This window comes from Hyalella azteca, unplaced genomic scaffold, assembly GCF_000764305.2.
Source record: "Hyalella azteca isolate HAZT.00-mixed unplaced genomic scaffold, Hazt_2.0.2 contig8816, whole genome shotgun sequence".
NCBI classification, from domain to species: domain Eukaryota; kingdom Metazoa; phylum Arthropoda; class Malacostraca; order Amphipoda; family Hyalellidae; genus Hyalella; species Hyalella azteca.
In genome coordinates this window covers 21,074-41,034 of record NW_025938901.1, presented here as the reverse complement: position 1 = coordinate 41,034, position 19,961 = coordinate 21,074, and the positions used below count along the sequence as shown (strand labels likewise).

The 19,961-nt window shown below is 37.0% G+C and overlaps 1 protein-coding gene across 3 annotated transcripts; it reads right to left on the bottom strand.

The window, feature by feature from the left end:
• Positions 1-12,496: 12,496 nt before the first annotated feature.
• LOC108681260 lies at positions 12,497-18,059 on the bottom strand. 3 transcript variants are annotated; one of them, XM_018170281.2, is made up of 5 exons: positions 18,006-18,059; positions 17,273-17,455; positions 16,010-16,087; positions 15,280-15,741; positions 12,497-14,224 (listed from the first exon to the last, which is right to left on the bottom strand). In XM_018170281.2, exons 2-5 carry the CDS (start codon positions 17,354-17,356, stop codon positions 13,625-13,627), a joined length of 1,224 nt encoding a protein of 407 aa, XP_018025770.1. In that variant the 5' UTR covers positions 17,357-17,455; positions 18,006-18,059; the 3' UTR covers positions 12,497-13,624. The 3 variants fall into 3 exon arrangements, with proteins under 3 accessions (XP_018025770.1, XP_047737734.1, XP_047737733.1); XM_047881778.1 differs by lacking the exon at positions 17,273-17,455 and having other exon boundaries at positions 18,006-18,054; XM_047881777.1 differs by lacking the exons at positions 17,273-17,455; positions 18,006-18,059 and adding an exon at positions 17,105-17,253.
• Between the last annotated feature and the right edge of the window lie 1,902 nt (positions 18,060-19,961).

Sequence of the window (19,961 nt, the reverse complement as noted above, 5' to 3'; positions counted from 1 at the left end):
CGAAACGGAAAAAAGTTCTGGAATGTGAAATCAAATTAAATTGATTGATATTTTCTTCATTAACTCTTCGAATTGATTTCAATTGTTCACCGCGATTAAACCTTTAGTTTTTCTGGGTTTATCAAATTTTGAGTCAAAGAATAGTGAAATTTGCTCATGGTAGCTTCGATGTGTTTTGTACAATACCTTATTTGCTAAAAAATTCCGCGTAATCTTAAGTAACACATGCTTGACTTTGAGCAATTTTGCTGAGTAATCTCGATTTTAACTCATTGAAGTCCACTCTTTGGGCCTGAGATGTGATCATTAGCTCAATATTTAGAAAATGTCACAGGTGGAGCGGAATACTCTTGAAGCTGGCCACCCGCCAATTGCGTGGGAAACCCAGAAGTGCGCACACCAGCTACCGAGGTGGTAAGCTACATGCAGGGGTAGTTGTTCAGCCGTGTGGTGGTAAGTTACACGGTCTCATGTGCAGGGCAGGGGGGCGCCGAGTGGTGGTAATTGCTACATGCAGGGGTAGTTGTTCAGCCGTGTGGTGGTAAGTTACACGGTCTCGCGTGCAGCCGTGTTGTTCAGCCGTGTGGTGGTAAGTTACACGGTCTCGCGTGCAGAACAGGTGTAAGAGAAATGTGGGAGGACACCAAATGCAAGCGTCGTGACGCTTCCTCGTCACGTTCACTGAAACTAAAAGCTGTAGGTTCTTTTTCATTTATTTTTGTTTGATGCTTTTTGCATATTGAATATATTGTTATTTTGTTGTTTGTTATAGGTTTGTTCGAGAAGTGAAGCGGATATTTGCTTCATCTGGTATCTGTAGTTCAGCCAACGACAAAGTACAAGAACTTTAAAGGAAAATAAATTTTCGAGCTAATTCACCATAATTTCATTGACCTTACGAATACTTGCGCCACCGTCATTTAAAAACTGAAAAAATAACAACAAAATCAACAGAACGTTCAAATTTACACGGTAGCTATTAAAACTCGGAAGGCCAAATAAACGATTAAACGAAGGTAAAAACGACCGATAACAGTTTCAAGCAGATATGAACTTCAGTGTAGTTAAAATGAGGTTTAATTTATAAATTTGCAGTGATTTAAACCCTAAAATCTGCTACCAGATATCGAGCTGGCCTCTTAATCGTTCTCAATAAAATATAAATATATTTGTTCAGCAATTTCTTTCCTAATGAATTCTTAGATAATTTTCGATTTAAGCAAACTAATTATATGAATATAAGGTTTTATAGTTTTATAAATTGGTGCACACTATCAATGAGATAATAACGCTCGGTAATATTGGTAATTAAAGAAGTATAATATAATACATTCATGTGACAATGTGGAAGTGGCAAGACATTAACGTAGAAATAATGATCTCTTTACGCATTGTGTTGTCTAAAATAAATAAATACATTAGTTAAGGTTAAGGATGTATATCCACACATATCTGGGAATTTGAATATTACAGGATTGGTGATAATCTCATTTTATTATGCGTCGTTTGAACCCGCATGTAAAGCTAGGTCCTGAACAATAGTCAGTGAAAAACCACTGAATTTTACGAACTATCTAAAAGAATTTATGTGAAAAATTTTGGTTATTTATGCTGGTGAGTTGAATTCAGTAATAGCAACAAATTTTTTATCCAAAAAGCAATGAGTGCTGATGTCTGAAATAATCTCACATCGTGTTGCTTCAGTTCAAATGTTGAAACATATGTTATAGTCGTCCGATAGAAAAAAATCCTTCCCTGATTCAACTTTTTGAACAGGAGAGGGCGGAGAAATTCATGCACCTAACGAATTAACCAAATACGCGCGAGCTCATTTTAGATTGGAAACATCATGCAGATTTTGCGCTGCCAGATGCGCAAAGATTTCAATATACTTAATCAAAGTTACGTTAAAGTGGGAAGAGGGAAAAAAACAGATAATTTTGAATAGAATTTTCCTGGATAGTGTAAAGATTATTTGCTGTTTAGAATCCGCATCAATTTGTTTTTGAAATCAGAAAATTTACCGCTACCGCTACAACATTTGGCCGAAAATAAATTTTCGGCCAAATCTTCGGGTGCAGAATATTGTACATCAGTCTTGGGTTTTGATTCTGTCTTTGATCCTGCCTTTCGGGGCAAGCAGTGCTAAGACAATAGGCAGTCAATTTTTTCGAAAAATTTATATATATATATGTGTGTAGAAAATTAAAATGTTTGTCTGACAAAGCTCTTCATCATATCAAAGATCTAATGAATATCATTACAAGATTTGTATGCGAAGTATCTATTCAGTTGTTATCAGCTGCAACTGCTGGGCTTTTAGAAATGCAGTTCATGGCCAGCTTCATATTATTTAGGATAACTGATTAGCAAAATCTTATCCTCGTTACGATGAATTAAGAACAGATTATTAAACAAAATTAAAACCACTGAAATTTAAAGAATTTCATTTTGATGATCGTAGCCGAATTTCCAATCACGTGAGAATCATGAACCAATTAATATCTCTCTTATACTGAACATGATATACGCACGTTTATTTGCGGTTGTTAGCTTCATCGCATGCCGTCGTCTACCCTGGGCTCGGTATGCGACTTAAGGTTTTGGTGGGCGTCCAACTCTGCGACGTCGAGCGGTGACCGACTTGAGATCCTATTTTCATGGCAGTCGTGGGCGACCAGCCCTCAGATGGCCCAACGTGTGCCGTTGAACTTACTATTAAATAGATAATTTGAACAATTAACAAGCAACAAATTATTTTCAATTGCAATTAAGATAGACCTAACAATTGACTCACTAAAATTTTATATGCCTATATACTCAAATATGCATATGGTAAAAATTCTTCTGTTTCCACATTTAATTTCTGTTTGGACCTGCAACTTGACAGACATTGTACCTGCTAATTTTATTTTTTAACTGCCTAAATTTGTTATAAATAATGTTACTCTGAGCTATGGTTTTACCACCTGTTTAGCGTTAATTTTCAACGCTGAAAAACAATAATGCATGATGATATCATGTTAAGGAGTACATTTGAATACCTCTAGTATCTCGTTATGTTTTAAATTACCATTGAAAAGAGCATTGCTTTGGTTGCATTATCATTTGCTGTCAGATTTTCGCTGCTTAAATTTGTGCTTTTTTGCGTGTCAGCTGAAAGGCTCTGAAAGACAGAATGAGGTAAGTGCACACACATATATGGTTCATATTACTTGGCAATCTCTAGCAATAATGAATGAGCAAATCAAACGAAAAACTGTTCCTCTAATTTGTCCCAAGATTTATGCACATTCATTTAAAATGAAGCGATCAACTATCAACGGATGAAACATGAACTGCCCAAACTTAGGACAAACAAATTTTTTGTCCGTGGCTAAATCTTAAAACTAGTATTTCGATCCAAAAATTTATCAATTGGACTTTCATTCGTCAAGTACTCCTACAACCAAGCATTTAATATGGCAGCCTTATGTTGAGTCGCAATCTAAAGGAAATGTCCGTACGTTTATTATTTTCTAGACTGATTCGAAAGGGGATTTGAAGGAGGAACGCGAAATGAAGGGGCGCTCGGGAAACTTTGAATGCGGAACTACCCCAATTCGAATAATTATAACAACTCGCACGTACACATGGAGTAATTGAAAATTGATTGTTGAATTGAAAATATTAAAACACGAATATTTGCTTACTATTTTTGCGCGCCAAAATTTGGCAACAAGAATCAGATTTTTTGAGCGAATAAATTTGTACACATTTTATCACATACAGCAACCAGGCATAATGGTAGAAACACTTAGCAACATATTTAAATCTTTATGAAGATTCCTCGTTTGCAGTGTTTACAGCTCTAATTCTTCTACATTGTAAGTTTCGATTTATAGAAATTGGTACTTGTTCTAGAAAGAAATCCAGCCATTTATCAAGTTGTGATAGGTTAAGCTCTTTTAGGAGAAGATTGCGGTAATCAGTCGAGATTAGTTGTTTTTTTATATATCGGCGGTCGCAATTAACGTACATGATCGAGATACGTCGTCGGAAGGAAATGCGGGAACGAAGGTACATACAAAAATATTTTTCTGCAGTTACTTTGGCCGATTTTGGAGGTTTATACGCAACTGTCAGTGCTCAGTAATGACACTTCCGTATCGAGTAAAGAATTTTGAACTATTATGTTGCCTCTATGTACAATGTGTTTCCTTTATTTTTAAAACCTCCGTGTTTTAGTCTACATCGTGTGGTTAAGATTCAATGTATGCTAAACTTTTAGATTAAAACTTATTTAATGGATAGGTTTATAATGGATAGGTGTCTCACCTAATAAGGTTAATGGATGGGTTAATCTTGAAATATTATTATGCTACTAATCAATTTTTAAATAATTCAGTGAATCGGGAAATTACATTCGAGCCTCTAACTGGCCCACATCATTCGAAAAACAACCATTTATGATTGATATGAAAAGTTCTCTAAATTTTTTATTGAATATATTTATTACTATATTATTATTCATTTAGGAATTCTTTTATTTATATTCTTTACACATTTTATAAAGAATTTTTATAATTCTTTGTAGCAAATTCTTAAAAAATTCATCCACGTGAGCAAAATATATTGAGAACCACTAAGCTACTGAAGATCAGTTTTGAGCATAACTTGTCTAAACATTGCTGGCAATCTTGATAACCTATCATTTTCATTCCACCATTCCACCGAACTTTATACGCCTAAAGTGCGTTAAAACTCCAACGCATATAAATTTAGGCACAAGCATTTCCGTGGCATTACATTATCATTGAAGCGAAATTATCAGTATATCGTAGCTCAACATGCAGAGATACGGAGTAGATAACCCAAGTGCACTCATCGCCACTGAAAGATAAATAATACTTTTGAAATGCAGAGGCTAACTGCAACAGCTAAGCTTCGAGTATTTATTATGGTGTAATTTCTAATTAAGTCGGTAAATATTAAACTCACAGATACGCGAAGGAGAATCTCATATTATTTTGATGGGGATAATTATCATTTTATATTTCAGCCCAACACTGAACCTCAAAAGTAAGGGCTCATGTCCGGCCATTTTGCATGCAGGCTGCTATAGACTTGATTAGGCTAAGTTGAGTTCTTAAGCATGAATTTTGAACACTTTTGCGATAAAACCTAGATCTGAAAGTTTGTTTTACGTAGGCGGAAGAGTTCAGTAAATTACCTGCTGTGCTTGTTCGCAACGATTCTTAATGATAGCGAGAACATTTTTTGTGCATATGGCCAGCTGTGCATTGTCGTTGTAAAACTTTTTTGCTTCAGTCGTCAGATGAACTTCTGTCAGCAGGTGAGTCATGCAGCTGGCAATTAAGAAGACGGGGTGGGGCGTAAATGCGTTATTTGGTATCGAATTTACGTACTGACACCTTTAGGGCTGCTCTATCAAAAATATTTACGGCACTGAAAATAGTTTAAATTGAGTTTTTGACCCTAATGACTGCTTTTCAAGTTCAACTTACCAATCAAAGATGAGAAATCGGCAGCTACGTTTACTTCAGCGAGTTTTTATAGTACGAGCCATGAAGCGAAATTCGTGTCAGAATATACTCTTTTAGAAGTTACTTAAAATTCAATATTTCCATCAAGAGAGTACTCATCGATCAGATATGAGTTATTTTCCCAGAATTTAATCATGATTAAGCATTGCAATCCGAAGGTATTTTTTTTAAGCCAAGAAAATGACTGGTATTCCCTCTAATATTTTAAAAGAGGATAAAAATTTCTTTCTGAAGCCATACAGAGGGGAGATTAAGACGAGACATGAAAAAAATGATTCAAATGTGTGTACTGACTTGGCTTTCAGTGGTAAAAATTACATCGGCTCAGTTATATTATTCAATCTCTTCAGTTATATTAGGGTCGATAAAGATACTTTAAATAGGAATTTTTGCGGGCGAATTTCAACCTTGCTTCATTTATCATTTTTTTTTTGCATTTGGTCCATCGTGTAAGAACAGCTAAACGAGGACAATGTACGGCTGTGGATGGCTTTGGTCGAGGCCAACACACAACACACGACTGTGAATGTCTTTGGTTGAGGACAACATACGGCTGTATTTGGCTTTGGGTGAGGACAATATACGGCTGTGGATGGCTTTGGCTGAAGACAATATACGGCTGTGGATGATTTTGTCGAGGACAACACACGGCTGTTTATGGCTTTATAATCTGTCGCACGCAAGTATTCGGGCCAAGCCTGTGACTGGATAATCAATTGTTTACAATGACTGTCCAATGACCCCATCTCATTTCAAGAGCAACATCCAAGCCATCGCCAACACACCCGTCATTTTGCTTCAACTAGTTGAATGTAATTTCAGAAATCGACTAACTGCTTGCATTGACAATGGAGACCGTCATTTGTGCAATATCATAGTTGAAACTAGGTGACATAAAAATTCAAGTAATGTCTTTTGCAATAAAATTTATATTGTAATGATATCTTTACTACTTCTTTTTTATTGAGCTTCCAAATCAAGATGTTTCCGTGAACCGTCTTGTATGTTAGCCTTTCCTAATCCTGTGTTAAAATTAATTTATGCGACTCTTTATCTCTATGTTACTGCTCGTTGCCAAAGTCGCTACAGCTTTCTTCCGAGAATCTTCCTGATAACACCGAATTTAATCTACAAGCAATAAATATCTTCTGGGAAATGAAACAATACGTTTTTTTTTTAATTTTTTAACAAACTTTAAGGTTTGTTTCGTATTTATTGAGGCACGCTGATTCGCGAAACTTTGTAGGCGCAAATATTGTGGGCCGTATAGAATAGAGTATTTAAACCATTGACACAATCATGTATTTCTTACAGGTAAAGAACAGCTTCAAATCAAATTTCTCAATCATTATTTTCAAATTTGCTCATGAGATTATTAAATTCCTGTAAGGTTGGTGGCAGGTATTCCCGTCTATCGTTTCGCCTATGCCTGTTTTTGAGTGGGAGAGGCTTACGTAACATCTCTGAGTGGGTCAAGGTTGGCAAGCGTCACGGAATATGAAAATTTTCCGTCACCTGCTGTAGCATCACATCTTTCCTGAAGCTAAATTTACTAATAAGTAAACCGTAATTGAGTCTCCATATTTATTCAAAATAGGTTATTTACTTAGAATTCATCCAGATATCGTTCGTGAGTGGTTCCGTAGTGAGGTTCACTCATGACTCATGTTCAGCAACGCTCATGGAACAGCTCGAGCTCGTGAAAGCTTAGGTGAGCATTTCCGCCACCATGACCTTTGTGAGGCCGACCTGTACTGCACACGAGACCTCACTTTAAAAAAAACTCCACTACAATCTTAAGCCGCTGACGCTCTCGAAAACTTGAGTTCTGCGTTTTGTATTTACATGAGTCGATTAAAACTTTTTTTTCTGAAGGAGGAAAGCGATGGGAATTGGCTTATGGGCTTCATGTTCATTTCACCAGAAACCTCTCCCGACACGCCATTTGCAACTTTAAATTTTGTTGCGTTCACATTCGCTTATGATGTACATTTTTGCCGTCCTAATTAATTTTCTCATTCAATGTCATGCACCTTTGTTACTTTTTGACTGAACATAAAAACTTGACTAGTGAACTAAGGAAATTATAATTTTCAGCTAATACCTAAAATCTCTGTAAATCAGTCCTTTGTTTCATTCCATCGTCAATTTAATTTCAAAGCTTGAGTAATAGGAATTTAGTTTTTTCTTTATGTATTGGAACACCAATTTAGTCACTTTCATACTCCCGACCATGCTAGAATTGCACTGCTCATCGTGGTGTCGTTTGCTGCGGGACCTAAATTGCATTTCCGCTGAAGAAATTTCTTGCGACGATGTGATGAAATTGGACTTGGACAAAGTCAAATTATATTAAAAATTTTCAAAAAATCTCGAAGACTGGGAGCTTCGACATAACGTAATTATGTAGTTCAACTTTACCTATAAAACTTAACTATATTGCTTCCAATGAATGCTGGTGCAAAGTTTTCTTCGACGTCGCAAGATGTATACGAAAATTTATAAATTTTGTATTACATCAATGTGATACTACCTCCGAATTTTGTCGTTAATTCGCAAAAAAATCTCTCATATCATGAGAGCAACATAAATTTGTGATCATTAGAGCAACATAAATTAGCATAGCATGAGAGCAACATAAATTTGCATGTCATTGTAGCAAAATAAATATTCATGTCATGAGAGCAACATACACCCGCTTTTCTGTACCCATGAGGGGGTCACAGCTCCTGTTTTTAAGCTTGACGCGAGAGACTTACAAAGCAGACGCACGGAACGAGTCGAGGCGTATCTCAGGCCAGTTTTTATGGTGGGTGACTCACCTGTGAGTCGCCCAATCGGAAGTACTGGCCATGTTTCATCGTCAACACTTGAGTAGTAATAACCCAACATTTTCACATTTGATCTCAAGTATTTTCATTTGTTGGCACATTATTGAAACAATGACAGATTTTAAAATTTATGATGTGACACTCAAAGTTCTTGCGGAATTTATACACAGGAGCTTCAGATATATCCAGATAAGACTTGAGGTGGGATATCTTAATAGGCAATGTAGAAAAAAGCGAAACAATAAATTATTCGGTCTTAGAAAGGATCATGAAACTTATTTTAGATGACACTGAAATGCATTATAATTCACGTGAAAAAACAAACATGCGTTGGGAACTCGGCTGTGAGCGACGTTCCTGGTCAAGGCCGCGCATCTCGTGAGTCAATGCATCACAGACCATCAGGGCCTCAGCCCTCTTTAGATCTGGGGTCTGCATAGAGACGGAATTTTAGATTTATTGCTTAATCCGTGCATAATTTCCTTATTAATCTTATTGTCCCTCATGTTAGGCTTACGAATCTCACCAAGGTCTCAGCTGTGACCAGGTGACAGCTAGCATGGCTGACCTTTCGCCTGCATTCACAAGACAACAACGAAACTCTCGTCGACGACGTTTCCGGGATGAGGCAACCTGGTCCGCAAAAGTGGAAATAATACGACGCCACCAGCTGATGCCACACGTTGTCACTGGCTGATGCCGCAATCAAATTGTCGTCAGATATTGATCAGACCTTGTAATATAAAACAAATTGGCACATCCGAAGCCCGATCTATTATTGCCCGTAACCCGCAAAAACTGTTGCGAAGTTCAAATTCAATCTCAGAGGCTTCACCTCAGCTTAGTAAATCAAATTGTCTTTAGATAATGATAAAAACAATGTAAAGACCCCAATGAACACTTCAAATCCCCGGCTTTTGTGAATGTTTTTTACCCATCAAAAATGTTGCGAGCAAGTTTTAATTTAGGTGTCGCAGCGTAAATTTCATTAGTTATTGTCCTAGAACTTTCTTCGCGCTTCAATAAAGGGGCAAAGTTTCCTATCTTTGCAAATACTGTTTAGCTGTATAAACCTACATTAGACTTTGAATACAATGTAGAAAATTGACTTTTAGACCCATTCAAGACTACAGGATGCTAAGCTAAACTTTATAGCACGAATGAATAGAAAAACATCTTAGAGATGTACCAGAGATCTTTCTGATTTTTATAATTAATTTTTAACTCTATGCTGAAACAAACTTTTCCGAACACAAAACAAGCAAAGATGCTTAGGCCAAGTAACAAGGCTTTCCCAGCGATTCCCATATACAGTTTTTTTACAATACAGATTATTTAAGCGTCTTGAGTATTTGAACATTTTACAGTACAGGATCATTATTTCAAATATACAAGGACTAAATAATTGTGAACAAAAATTTAGAAAAACTGTTAGGTATGACTTGATGATTTGACCGGAGGAACGTAGAAAGAAAAAAAAATACAATATGTGTTTGCTTCACTCCTCACGAACTGCAAATAGTAATGAAAGAATTACAGGTTCCAAGCATGTAGGTGAAATACAGCAATAATTTTCATGCTCTTTCCTTTTTTTATTGTTTTCACAATTCGAAAGAGCATCGAAGTAACATAAAGTAGATTAAATTAGTAAGTGGCATCTTTATTCCAACTATATTAATAATCATAAAGGTTATCGATCAATTTTAAATATACTCAAAGGCCCATTCGAGTCAGGCGGAAGTCAGCCAACACATGATAACAAACACAACATATTTCCCCACAGACCGAATTATTTGTTACTTTACAAGTAATTCTACGTTGAAATTGGTTGTGAAGCATGCTGTGTGATAAAAGGCTGGAATTCGATAAAATTCACAATAATCACTCGACGCTGAAACAACCTAATGGTGCCTTATGGTTACTACATAAAGTGAAACAAAGAGATACTCTTGGTATAGCTTTGGATACATTTTCATTGCCAATATTTACAATAGTAAATCAAATACATTGCATTAGTATCTATTCATGATTGTAATAGCTTTCATTTTATATTCGAAGGATAGATAATGTAAGGTAATTGCATACACCACTTAGTGTGGCAGTTGTCAGTCTTATGACTGAGAACAAAGATTAACTCCAAAGGTTCATATTGTGCAAACGTCTTGAACCGTCAGACTTGACAGATGTCACATCAATCAGCAGGGTCTTAACAAAAAAGAGCTTCAAAGTTTGCTTAAGTCTCATATGAGTGCAATTGAAGGTGATTTAGAAACTTCAAAAATATTTATTGCGTTTATGTAACTATAGATTGAAATTGAACAAATAAATGGAAGTCTGAAACTAAAAGACGTTTGTTAGCTTTGTACAGTTTAAAATAGAAAAACTAAAAATTAAACTTTTTAAAACGTATCTCTGCACGAATGACAAATTATAATTGAATAGTTCCTGAGGGTCTTTCAAGCATTTTTCTTGGTTTCACGACAAAACTCTATGGTAATTTCCACAATTAGATAATTATATTACTTTTAATTATTAAATTATATACAGCAGTGAGTTCATTGCAGCATAACAAAAATTAAGTGTTTCTGTATCCATTAGATTGAAATAAGATTTACCTTTCTATTTCTGATGCCTTAACATGATTCTTATCAAAAAGGCAGCTATAATCATAATAATGTTGTTGGAATGGACGTTATGGCCGATTTAGTAAACGATACTCGAATCCCGTGGGAGCTACCGGTACAGGAAGGTCAAAAAATTTTATCCTTAGAGATTTCTTCATAGTTATTATGAAAAATAGAACAAAAATCTAGAGCTACACAATTAACAGTTACTAAAGAGGTTTTGGAGCCATATTATTTTAGACTATTTATTAGAAAATTCTTATGGAGTTATTTAATGTCAATTGTTTTGAATCGTTTCTCATTTATCCTTCGGAACCATTTTTTATGAGTGAGAAAGAATTTCTTTAGGGTAAACTGAACTACAATATTCCTCTATTATGATCATTGATCCCGCGTGAAATTTGGGACACACTTGAACGTTTAAGCTATCACAACAGAGACTCATATATTTATAAACTCAAAATATATTTTATATTCGAAACTTACATTCTATCTGAAAGAAATACTAACATTGACGCCCGTTCTAAAGTTTCGTTTTTATTTGCTTCTAAGTACTGCACATGCACTAGTCACTCGGACTTCAATGACAGTCCAGTGCCCTCTTAAAAGCCAATGCATAGCGGTTCAGGCGTGGCCCCACTTATAGCCTATGCATAGAGGTTCAGACGTGGCCCCACTTATAGCCTATACATAGAGGTTCAGGCGTGGCCCCACTTATAGCCTATGCATAGAGGTTCAGGCGTGGCCCCACTTATAGCCTATGCATACAGGTTCAGGCATGGCAGCCGAACCAACTGTTAGTAAAGTTCACCACATATTATTGAGTTATTGGTATCGTGCAATGGACTTGGGGCACTGAATTCTTTATCGGTTAGTAGTGCGTGTCGGCCAGTTAGGTCAACCGTTTATTTTGTTGGGTATGGAATCGTCACCGCGTCACCAAATATAAGCTGCCGGACTGTCTGTGAACAAAGTAAGTAATATTTAAGCAGTCCCTACCCCTAAACACACAATATTTCTCAATATGATATGCACGATATATTGACATTAATCCCAAAGCGCTCAATATTATTGCACAATATTTTGCTTTACTCCATAATATTGTGTCTGGAAGCCATATTTTACCCAGAAACCACCATAGTGCGCAATCAGTCCTTGCCAGGCTTTCATGAAGTCAACATGCTGAACGAAAGTGAATTTTGTTGCGTTATAATAAGGTGACCGAAAGTTACTGATTATAAACGAGAAGTCTCGCAGAGAGAGAAAATGAGTCTAAGTACTCGTTTATTGGTTGGGAGAAGTTTATTCATAAATAGTCACTAAATAGTAAATGAACTGAAGATTACTTTATAGTCAGTATCTCGTATTACTCCCCTTTATCCAAAGATTATTATCATCTTTGCTTTTGAAAGCTCATAAGCTTGGAGACCACTATAATTTTCAATAAAGTACAGAAGACATTCTTACGCCCTTCATGATAATTGAGGACACGCGATCGACATAACTTGGAACGACTGCTAGAAACGCAGTGAGCGAATATTGCGCAATGTAAGCCCTAACCGGCACACGTTTTTCCAGTATGCGCAATATGTATATATTTTTTAAGATATTAAAAAGCTCACAATACATTGCACATCCCGGTCAATATGGCCCCTATAGACACACAATAATATTGCGCAAGCCAAAATGTTGCGCGGTATTATTGAGTGTCTAGGGGCTGCATAAGAACCATTTAGTTTGCAAAAGTCGTTTTGATAATTTTATTGTATACCATCAATCTTGGTCATTAACGTAACGCTGGCCTAGAATTTATCTGGCTAAACCAGCGTAGGGATTAAGAAGCGTTCAGATTTTAAGTTTCAATCACATCTCAGAACAAGCAGTGGATCAGAAAATAATGACGGTACAAAGGAATAAAAAAACTAGCGAAATATGAGTGGAAATGAATAATATATCAAATATGATCGCAATACTAATATGAAATAACTTCTTAATTTGATCTCAAATGAACATACGCATGTGCTTGGCCCTACATTTCTGAAGCCTGGATGAGAAAATTTTTCCACCGTAGAATTTTCTTCCCTAGTACGCTCTACTGTATAAGCATGCAAATTTTTCCAAAATATTGAGTGACATCTACGTGCAAAACAAATGACAATGTAAATTAACAAAATTCCAATATTCAAATAACAAGGTCATGATAATGCATAAGTAATATTCCAAAGTAGGGAATTTGGAATACTGAAACGGATACAACACTGAAACGGATACAACACTGAAACGGATACAACACCTAGTCGTCACGTATGTCGAGATCTCGAATAATTGACGTGCGAGATGGCAGTGGCTAATGAACTGTTCATACAGTGTCGCCACTAGGGGCATAAAGAAAAAATACTTAATACTCGAGAAGAGAAAATAAATCCCGTAGCACAAGATAGCCTACAGAAAAAGTTGTAATTTGTTTCTACAGCGAAAGTTATTGGCTTTAGGCTTATACTAGTACAGGAAGTGACCGCCCCGACGGCCTTGTGAGACGTATACATGGAAACTTTCTCAGTCCGATTACGGGGCATTAGTCTTGATGAAAAACAAACATAATTGTATAATCGAGTGAGCTATTTTATTCCAAAGACTTGTACAATAATCCTGGATAGTGATGTGGATCGCGAGACATGGTGTGCGTATAGTTGTCTTGTGAATGCGTTAATAATAACTTGTGCTTGCAAATTTCAGTTCGATTGCTTGCATGTTCGGGCACTTCCATTGCCTTGTAAATCTCCGATTCCTTCCTTACGAACAAAAAGTCTCCGACGTGTGCACACGTGGCATCCAAGTAGTAGTACCCTTTGTTGATCATGAATTGGATGAAGTTTTTGTCCTCGAACACACTTATGAGGATCTGCCTATGGATTATATCTTCTGGTGGAAAGCCTTGCTGTTCCATTTGCACCAGAGTGTAATTGCTTGTGCGGTTCAATTTCTCAATATCGACATGGAAATCCCCTGACCATCTGTGCTCGATCACCCACACGTCCACAGTAACATCTTCAAAAGGGAAAACTTTGAGCACCGCCTCTTCAGTCATCTCGATGTCCAAGCTGAAGAAGTCCACGTGGCTCACGTTGAGCGCCAGGAACAGGGATCGCGCAGGGACGCACTGGGCGGTGTCGTACTGCGTGACGGATTTGGCATCCGAGTATTTTAAATAATCGCTTCCCTCCTGTAAGAAAACAATTCAAAATTTTCCTGGGATTGCTTTTACTAATATGAAAGTAGGTGACAGGAGACGCGTTACTGAAACAGTTACTGTAAAACGCTGCGTATTTTTTTTTCTCCAAAGGACAGATAATTTGCTAAATGTTTCAAGTTTTTACTTTCGCAATCTGTAAACTTCAGGATTGAACGTTTACTTTTATATACACTTTTTTACATACAGCCATCAAAACTTTTACGCTGCGATTTCTGACATATTGGGCGCATGCCGGAGGCACGCTTTACCGAACTTTACCATCCTATTGGCATTCCTTCTCATTGGTAAACACGCTGTGGGCATATCAGCCTTTGAAGCAAAGTTAAAGCGCCGTATGTTCCAAGCCAACGCTTAAGCATGCTCAAGTTAAGCATAGTCATAATCTATCCAACTTAATCTCTTCTGAGGCCTAACCTACCCACGTTGCAAGATTTCTGATCACCGAGAGGCCTTAATTAAACATCACATTGGTTGCAGGAAGCTAGAGAGGCAGGATCGTTAACTACCCCGAAACAGTGCGGTCATGTTTGTGGATTGGGAAAAAGCGATGTACAAAGAATGAAAGCGAGCTTGGTGAAGAGCGAAATGGGTTAATATGTTGCGCAAGAATATATCGGTAGTGAATGAATTAATCGAAAATGTATTGAATGACAGAGATCGAAATAAAATGTATTTGGCTTTTCGATCTATATGAACTGCGTAAAACAGGGTCAACTAAAAAATGCTGTATTGGACGCTGGAAAACATTAGTATGGTTAGAAAATAATCGTTTGTATAGGTGCATAGGTAGTTAAGGGTATGGTTGAACAGGTGGGATTGGGAAGAACTAAGGTCATGCATGATCTTAGCTTGGGCACATCAGTGGCAGGATATACGTGGAAGTGACGCAAATGTGAGAGCGATTAAGCATGGAGTATTGAGGAAAGTGTGGAAGGGCGAGATAGTTCATAGCATTACGTATGGATAGGATGTGATAGAAGACAGTGATGGTAAAAGATTACATCAGCATACTCATATCCACCTACCGTCCGGATGTAAGTTGCAGCTCTTCCGAGCCAGTTGATATTAGGTCCGGGATTCGTGTTTTTGGTTAGCACGACAGTTTCGGGGTAGTCGTTTAGAGCCAGGCAGGTCGGACTCGTCCAGGCCTTACGGTTGGTTTTCAGCAATTGCTTGTAGTTGTCCATGTCAGGCTCTACCAAGAGTCCAGTCCAACCTTGCTCCCTCTCCAGACGCAGGGTGTTGGACATGTATACACCGTCCAGCGCTCCGGCTTCCACGAAGTAACCTTTCTTACCGGGAGGATACATGTCCCTCAGGTACGAGTCAACCCATACTTCTGTGTAATAAAGGACCCTGCCCATGACATCATGCAGATTGGGTGTGCGTTGTAGTCCCGTTCCTGGAGGGCGCAAATAATCACGCTTGATGATGGAAATCAATGCTGGATCGTCTGATTGAAGAGGCCCTTTCATTCGGTAAGTTATCTGGAAAGGTAAAGTTCGACTTCGAATTCATTATGATATTTTATTAATTTCATATCTCAAAAGTCAAAGTAGCGTGTAAGAAAAAGAATGAATAGCTCTATCAAATACATTGTTATTGAACAAATGTTCCAGCTCACTAATTTTTATTTGCAGTGTTCGTTTTCTTCTAGGCTTATGTGGTTGTTGAATCAGTGAAAATTACTGGCTTGAGCGTAAAAATTGTATTTATATTCTGCTTCCAAATCTTAGCCCGGAAAGTTTACATTACCTCGTCGGAAACAGCCGTATCAGCCTCATTGGGATGATTTTGGTGCTTTAGCGCCGCTTTTGAAGTAGCAAAGAGGATCTGAAAAATTCAATGCAAGATTAAATGCTCAGTATGAAACTAAAAAACATAACTCAGTACTCACTGCAGTGAGTGACAGAGAGCGCATTTTCTCGTCAACGAAAACTTGAGGTCACGGGCGGACAGACAAACAGACGGACATGGCGAGCACAATATTGTATTTTTTCCGTAAATGATAAAATGCGCTAAAAAGGACAATAATTGAACCTCAGAATAGAAATACACTTCAAACGAACAGGAATGTAATGGATATCTTATATTCTCATCAAGGTGTATTGAAAGAAAATACCAATAAAAAAATGCTTTCGATGCTTACTGAAATTATTTTTGGCTGTACACTAATCGAAAGACTAATAATTGACGGCACCGTGATGACGTCGGGGAAAAAAGTGAATACCTAAATTAGCATATCAATTTAAGCATAAGCAAAAACGTAATATATACATACTTCTCCCGCATATAAAAATTGGTTAATTGTGAATTTCGTTCGATAAACATAAAAAATATGGGCATTCTGAGCTTCCATTATCTAGTGGCTTTCGCTCATGATATTCATAGTTACATTATAATAATGATATTTGCGTCCCCAACCGTGAAAAAAATACAAAAATAACTTCTAGATTGATGTAGCTAGATTAACTGTTATTGAAAATAATCTGAATGTAGCAATCTTATAATCAATTATTTCGAACAACATGCACCCATGTATGTGAAAGTATAATCTCTTAAATTCTAAATCTAATTGATAAATTTATCTATGTCCTTATATATGAAGAAAAATAAAAGTGTGTATCTAATTAAGAAAAATGGTGTTATAATAATAATATAATTTCAGAAATTTTTTGATCGAAGCAACATGTTAAAAAAGTTATCGAAATTATCAACGAACTGAGCTCCGGTTCATTGAACTGACCATGGTTTACAATCTAGAATTCGTACTTTTCGATCCTAAACTTTCACAATGTCCGATCTTTTGTCCACTTTAACGTAATTCATATTACTTATCGTTTTAATTACCTTCTGCAACCAAAAACAAATGTGATTGTCGTATTTGAGTTTACGCTCACTCATAACACTAACAAAAATGAAATATAAACGGCATGCTAACCTTAATTAAAATCAACCTCAATCAAATCAGTACTATACATTTGACCGCAATTTTGTCGGTGGTGTGTGCTCACTCGCCTCGACTACAAACATGGCGCCGAAAATTGTGACGCATGCGAGCATTAGAAGAAATAGCTGTGCAGAACGAAGGATCGCTGGCATCGCGCTTCACTTATACCTCAGATTTTCAAAAATTATACTAGTAATATTGAATGAAATGAAATTTCTTGTGTGAAAGGAGTCTTCTGTTCATTCCCATCACTGTAAGAAACAAGAAAGAAAATCGTCAGTCAATTATACCAATCCAACTGTAACTATTCTATTGGAAACTCAGAGAGAAAACAAACGACCGATAATGTCGATTGAGTATGAAATGAATTGAAAGCTCGTTTGTCATTTATGCTTCATCAAATCCCAACAGCCAAAGGGATGTCCATTGCGCAAAGTTTAGAAGCTGAACAGGAATTTAAAAGCAAAGAAAACATCAGGTAAATTATCACTATATCTTCGATGAAACGTTTCAGAGACCAGTTCCATTATCAGTTAATAAACTTCATGGTTCATCAACTTTAAGCTTACTAATGATATGAATACTTAGCAAACTGAACCTCCGAATGTAAGTTTTAACACTTTCTGTCACTCGCACATTTGCAAAACGACCAATAAAAAATGTTTGCATCTTGAAGTCATAAGAAAATCCACACAAAACAATCAAATTAGAATGAACGAGAACACGACGCTGCGAAAGCACTGAAGAACATTCAGTGAATAATGATTTAACTTCTTTCATAATAACCGAAATTTTTGTTACCGAATTTTTAGCGCGTGGCTAGAGAAGTGTTCCGTTCTTGCGCGTGTAGAATACACGAGCCTTGGATACCGAGCAGGGATCGACCGAATAGCGCCCAAACTTTCCTCGTTGACATGAGGAAAAACCGACTGTATTGTTTTGTCTTGATAAGTTGATATGAGCATCTAATAACGTTGGCGCATTTTTGTCGAGCATTCATTCTATAAAAACATGAGTGATGGAGAAATTCTGGAATGTTTCCTTGCTTGGATGGAATAAAATGTCAAAACTACGCCTGAACAAGGATCAAAATCACATGTGTCTCAATAAAAATAGTCGTTTCTCTTTATTGATAGCTTGAATAACCGTAGTTGTGAATTCTCAGCAAACCACTTCCTTTCACCATATTGTACTCTGTTTAAAACTCTATACGCCCGAATGGGCGTAACCGCAATAGTGCCAAATAACGATATGATTTAATTTATACGTATCATCAGGAGGAAGAAGCATCGAAATATAGGTGAAAAAGTGGCCTTGATAGATTATAGACACTCGGTTGATACTTTTTCCAGCACAAAGAAATTTATTTGACGTTCTCTCTTCCTGAATGACGCTGAAAAAATGCTAATTTTGTTTAAGGTTGGATTTTTGATTATTTTACAGTCTGTGGACTGCAATAATACTAGAGATCCCCCTCCAGGAAAATTTTACCCAGAGTTCATCTAGGGAAGTGATTCCCAAAGTGGGCGATATCGCCCCCGAGGCGGTGGAAAGATCTGGGGGGCGGTGAGGAAGAAAGGGGCAGTAGTACTATAGGAGGGCGGCAGTCCGCGAAGTCGATGTCAGAAGTTCGTACGTTTATTAGACGATTTGTACACAACACGTACAGAACATGACTCCGTTTTGAATAAATATTCATGAGCTAAAAATCACCGTTTGGTAGTTATAGGAATTTATATTCAAAATTTCGTTCCAACCTGCTCAGTAGTTTGGAAGAAATTCTTTGATCACTACGAATTTCGGCCCGTATCGCCATATAACTCCCGAATGAAAGTGAAATTTAGAAATTTTTCACGAGCTAAACATCACCGTTAGATCATAATCAATACGTTTTTCAAGTTTTATCGAGCTGCGTTCATTAGTTTGGGATATATTCCTTGGTCACTAAATTGGAGATTGGCCGTGTAACCGGCTGCGAGAGCGGCCACGAGTCCGGCAGTAAATTTGTCCGAGACGTCTTGAATTTCTAGTGCTGAAACAATTAAAACTGTAAAAAAATATGTCTGTCGGGGAGAGGGGCGCTATATAGATTCACTAGGGAGCCAAAGTGAGCGTCAGCCTGAACAAGTTTGGGAATCACTGGTCTAGGGACACTAACCCAATGTTATGCTGCAAGCACCACCCATTGACGGCTAACAAACGCCGCCCAAAAGTGACTACGAGAAATGAACTGATCATACCAAGGATCAAACTCACGGCTGGTTCCTATCATCTGGGGTCGCTACCCCTGCGCTGCTGTGGCGAACGACGTAGCAAGTTGATCCATTATGCAACTCATCGGATTTCATTAAATTCGTTGACTTTTTTGGACATAGGGTCATTTTGTATTGAATCTAGAAATTTATTTTCATGATAAAAAAATACTATTAGTAGTTGTTGCACAGTAGTGTAGCAGATCGAATCGATCCAATGGCAATATAAGCCGAAACGTTTATGAAAATATAAGCCAAAAACGATTCAAAATGGAATTTAAGATCAATAAAATCAAAAAAGTTATAAATACTGACATTATTTACTAAAATTTATTATCCCAAAATTATAGGATAAATATTACTATACATATGTCGAAGCAGCTATTATACAGGGTGTCCCAAAAAAACGATACTCAACTTTGAATGGCTTTAACTCGAAAAGTAATAGAGTTAAAAAATGTTGGAAGGTCAGGATTTGTTTCCAATGTTTTTCTGCATCTCTCCA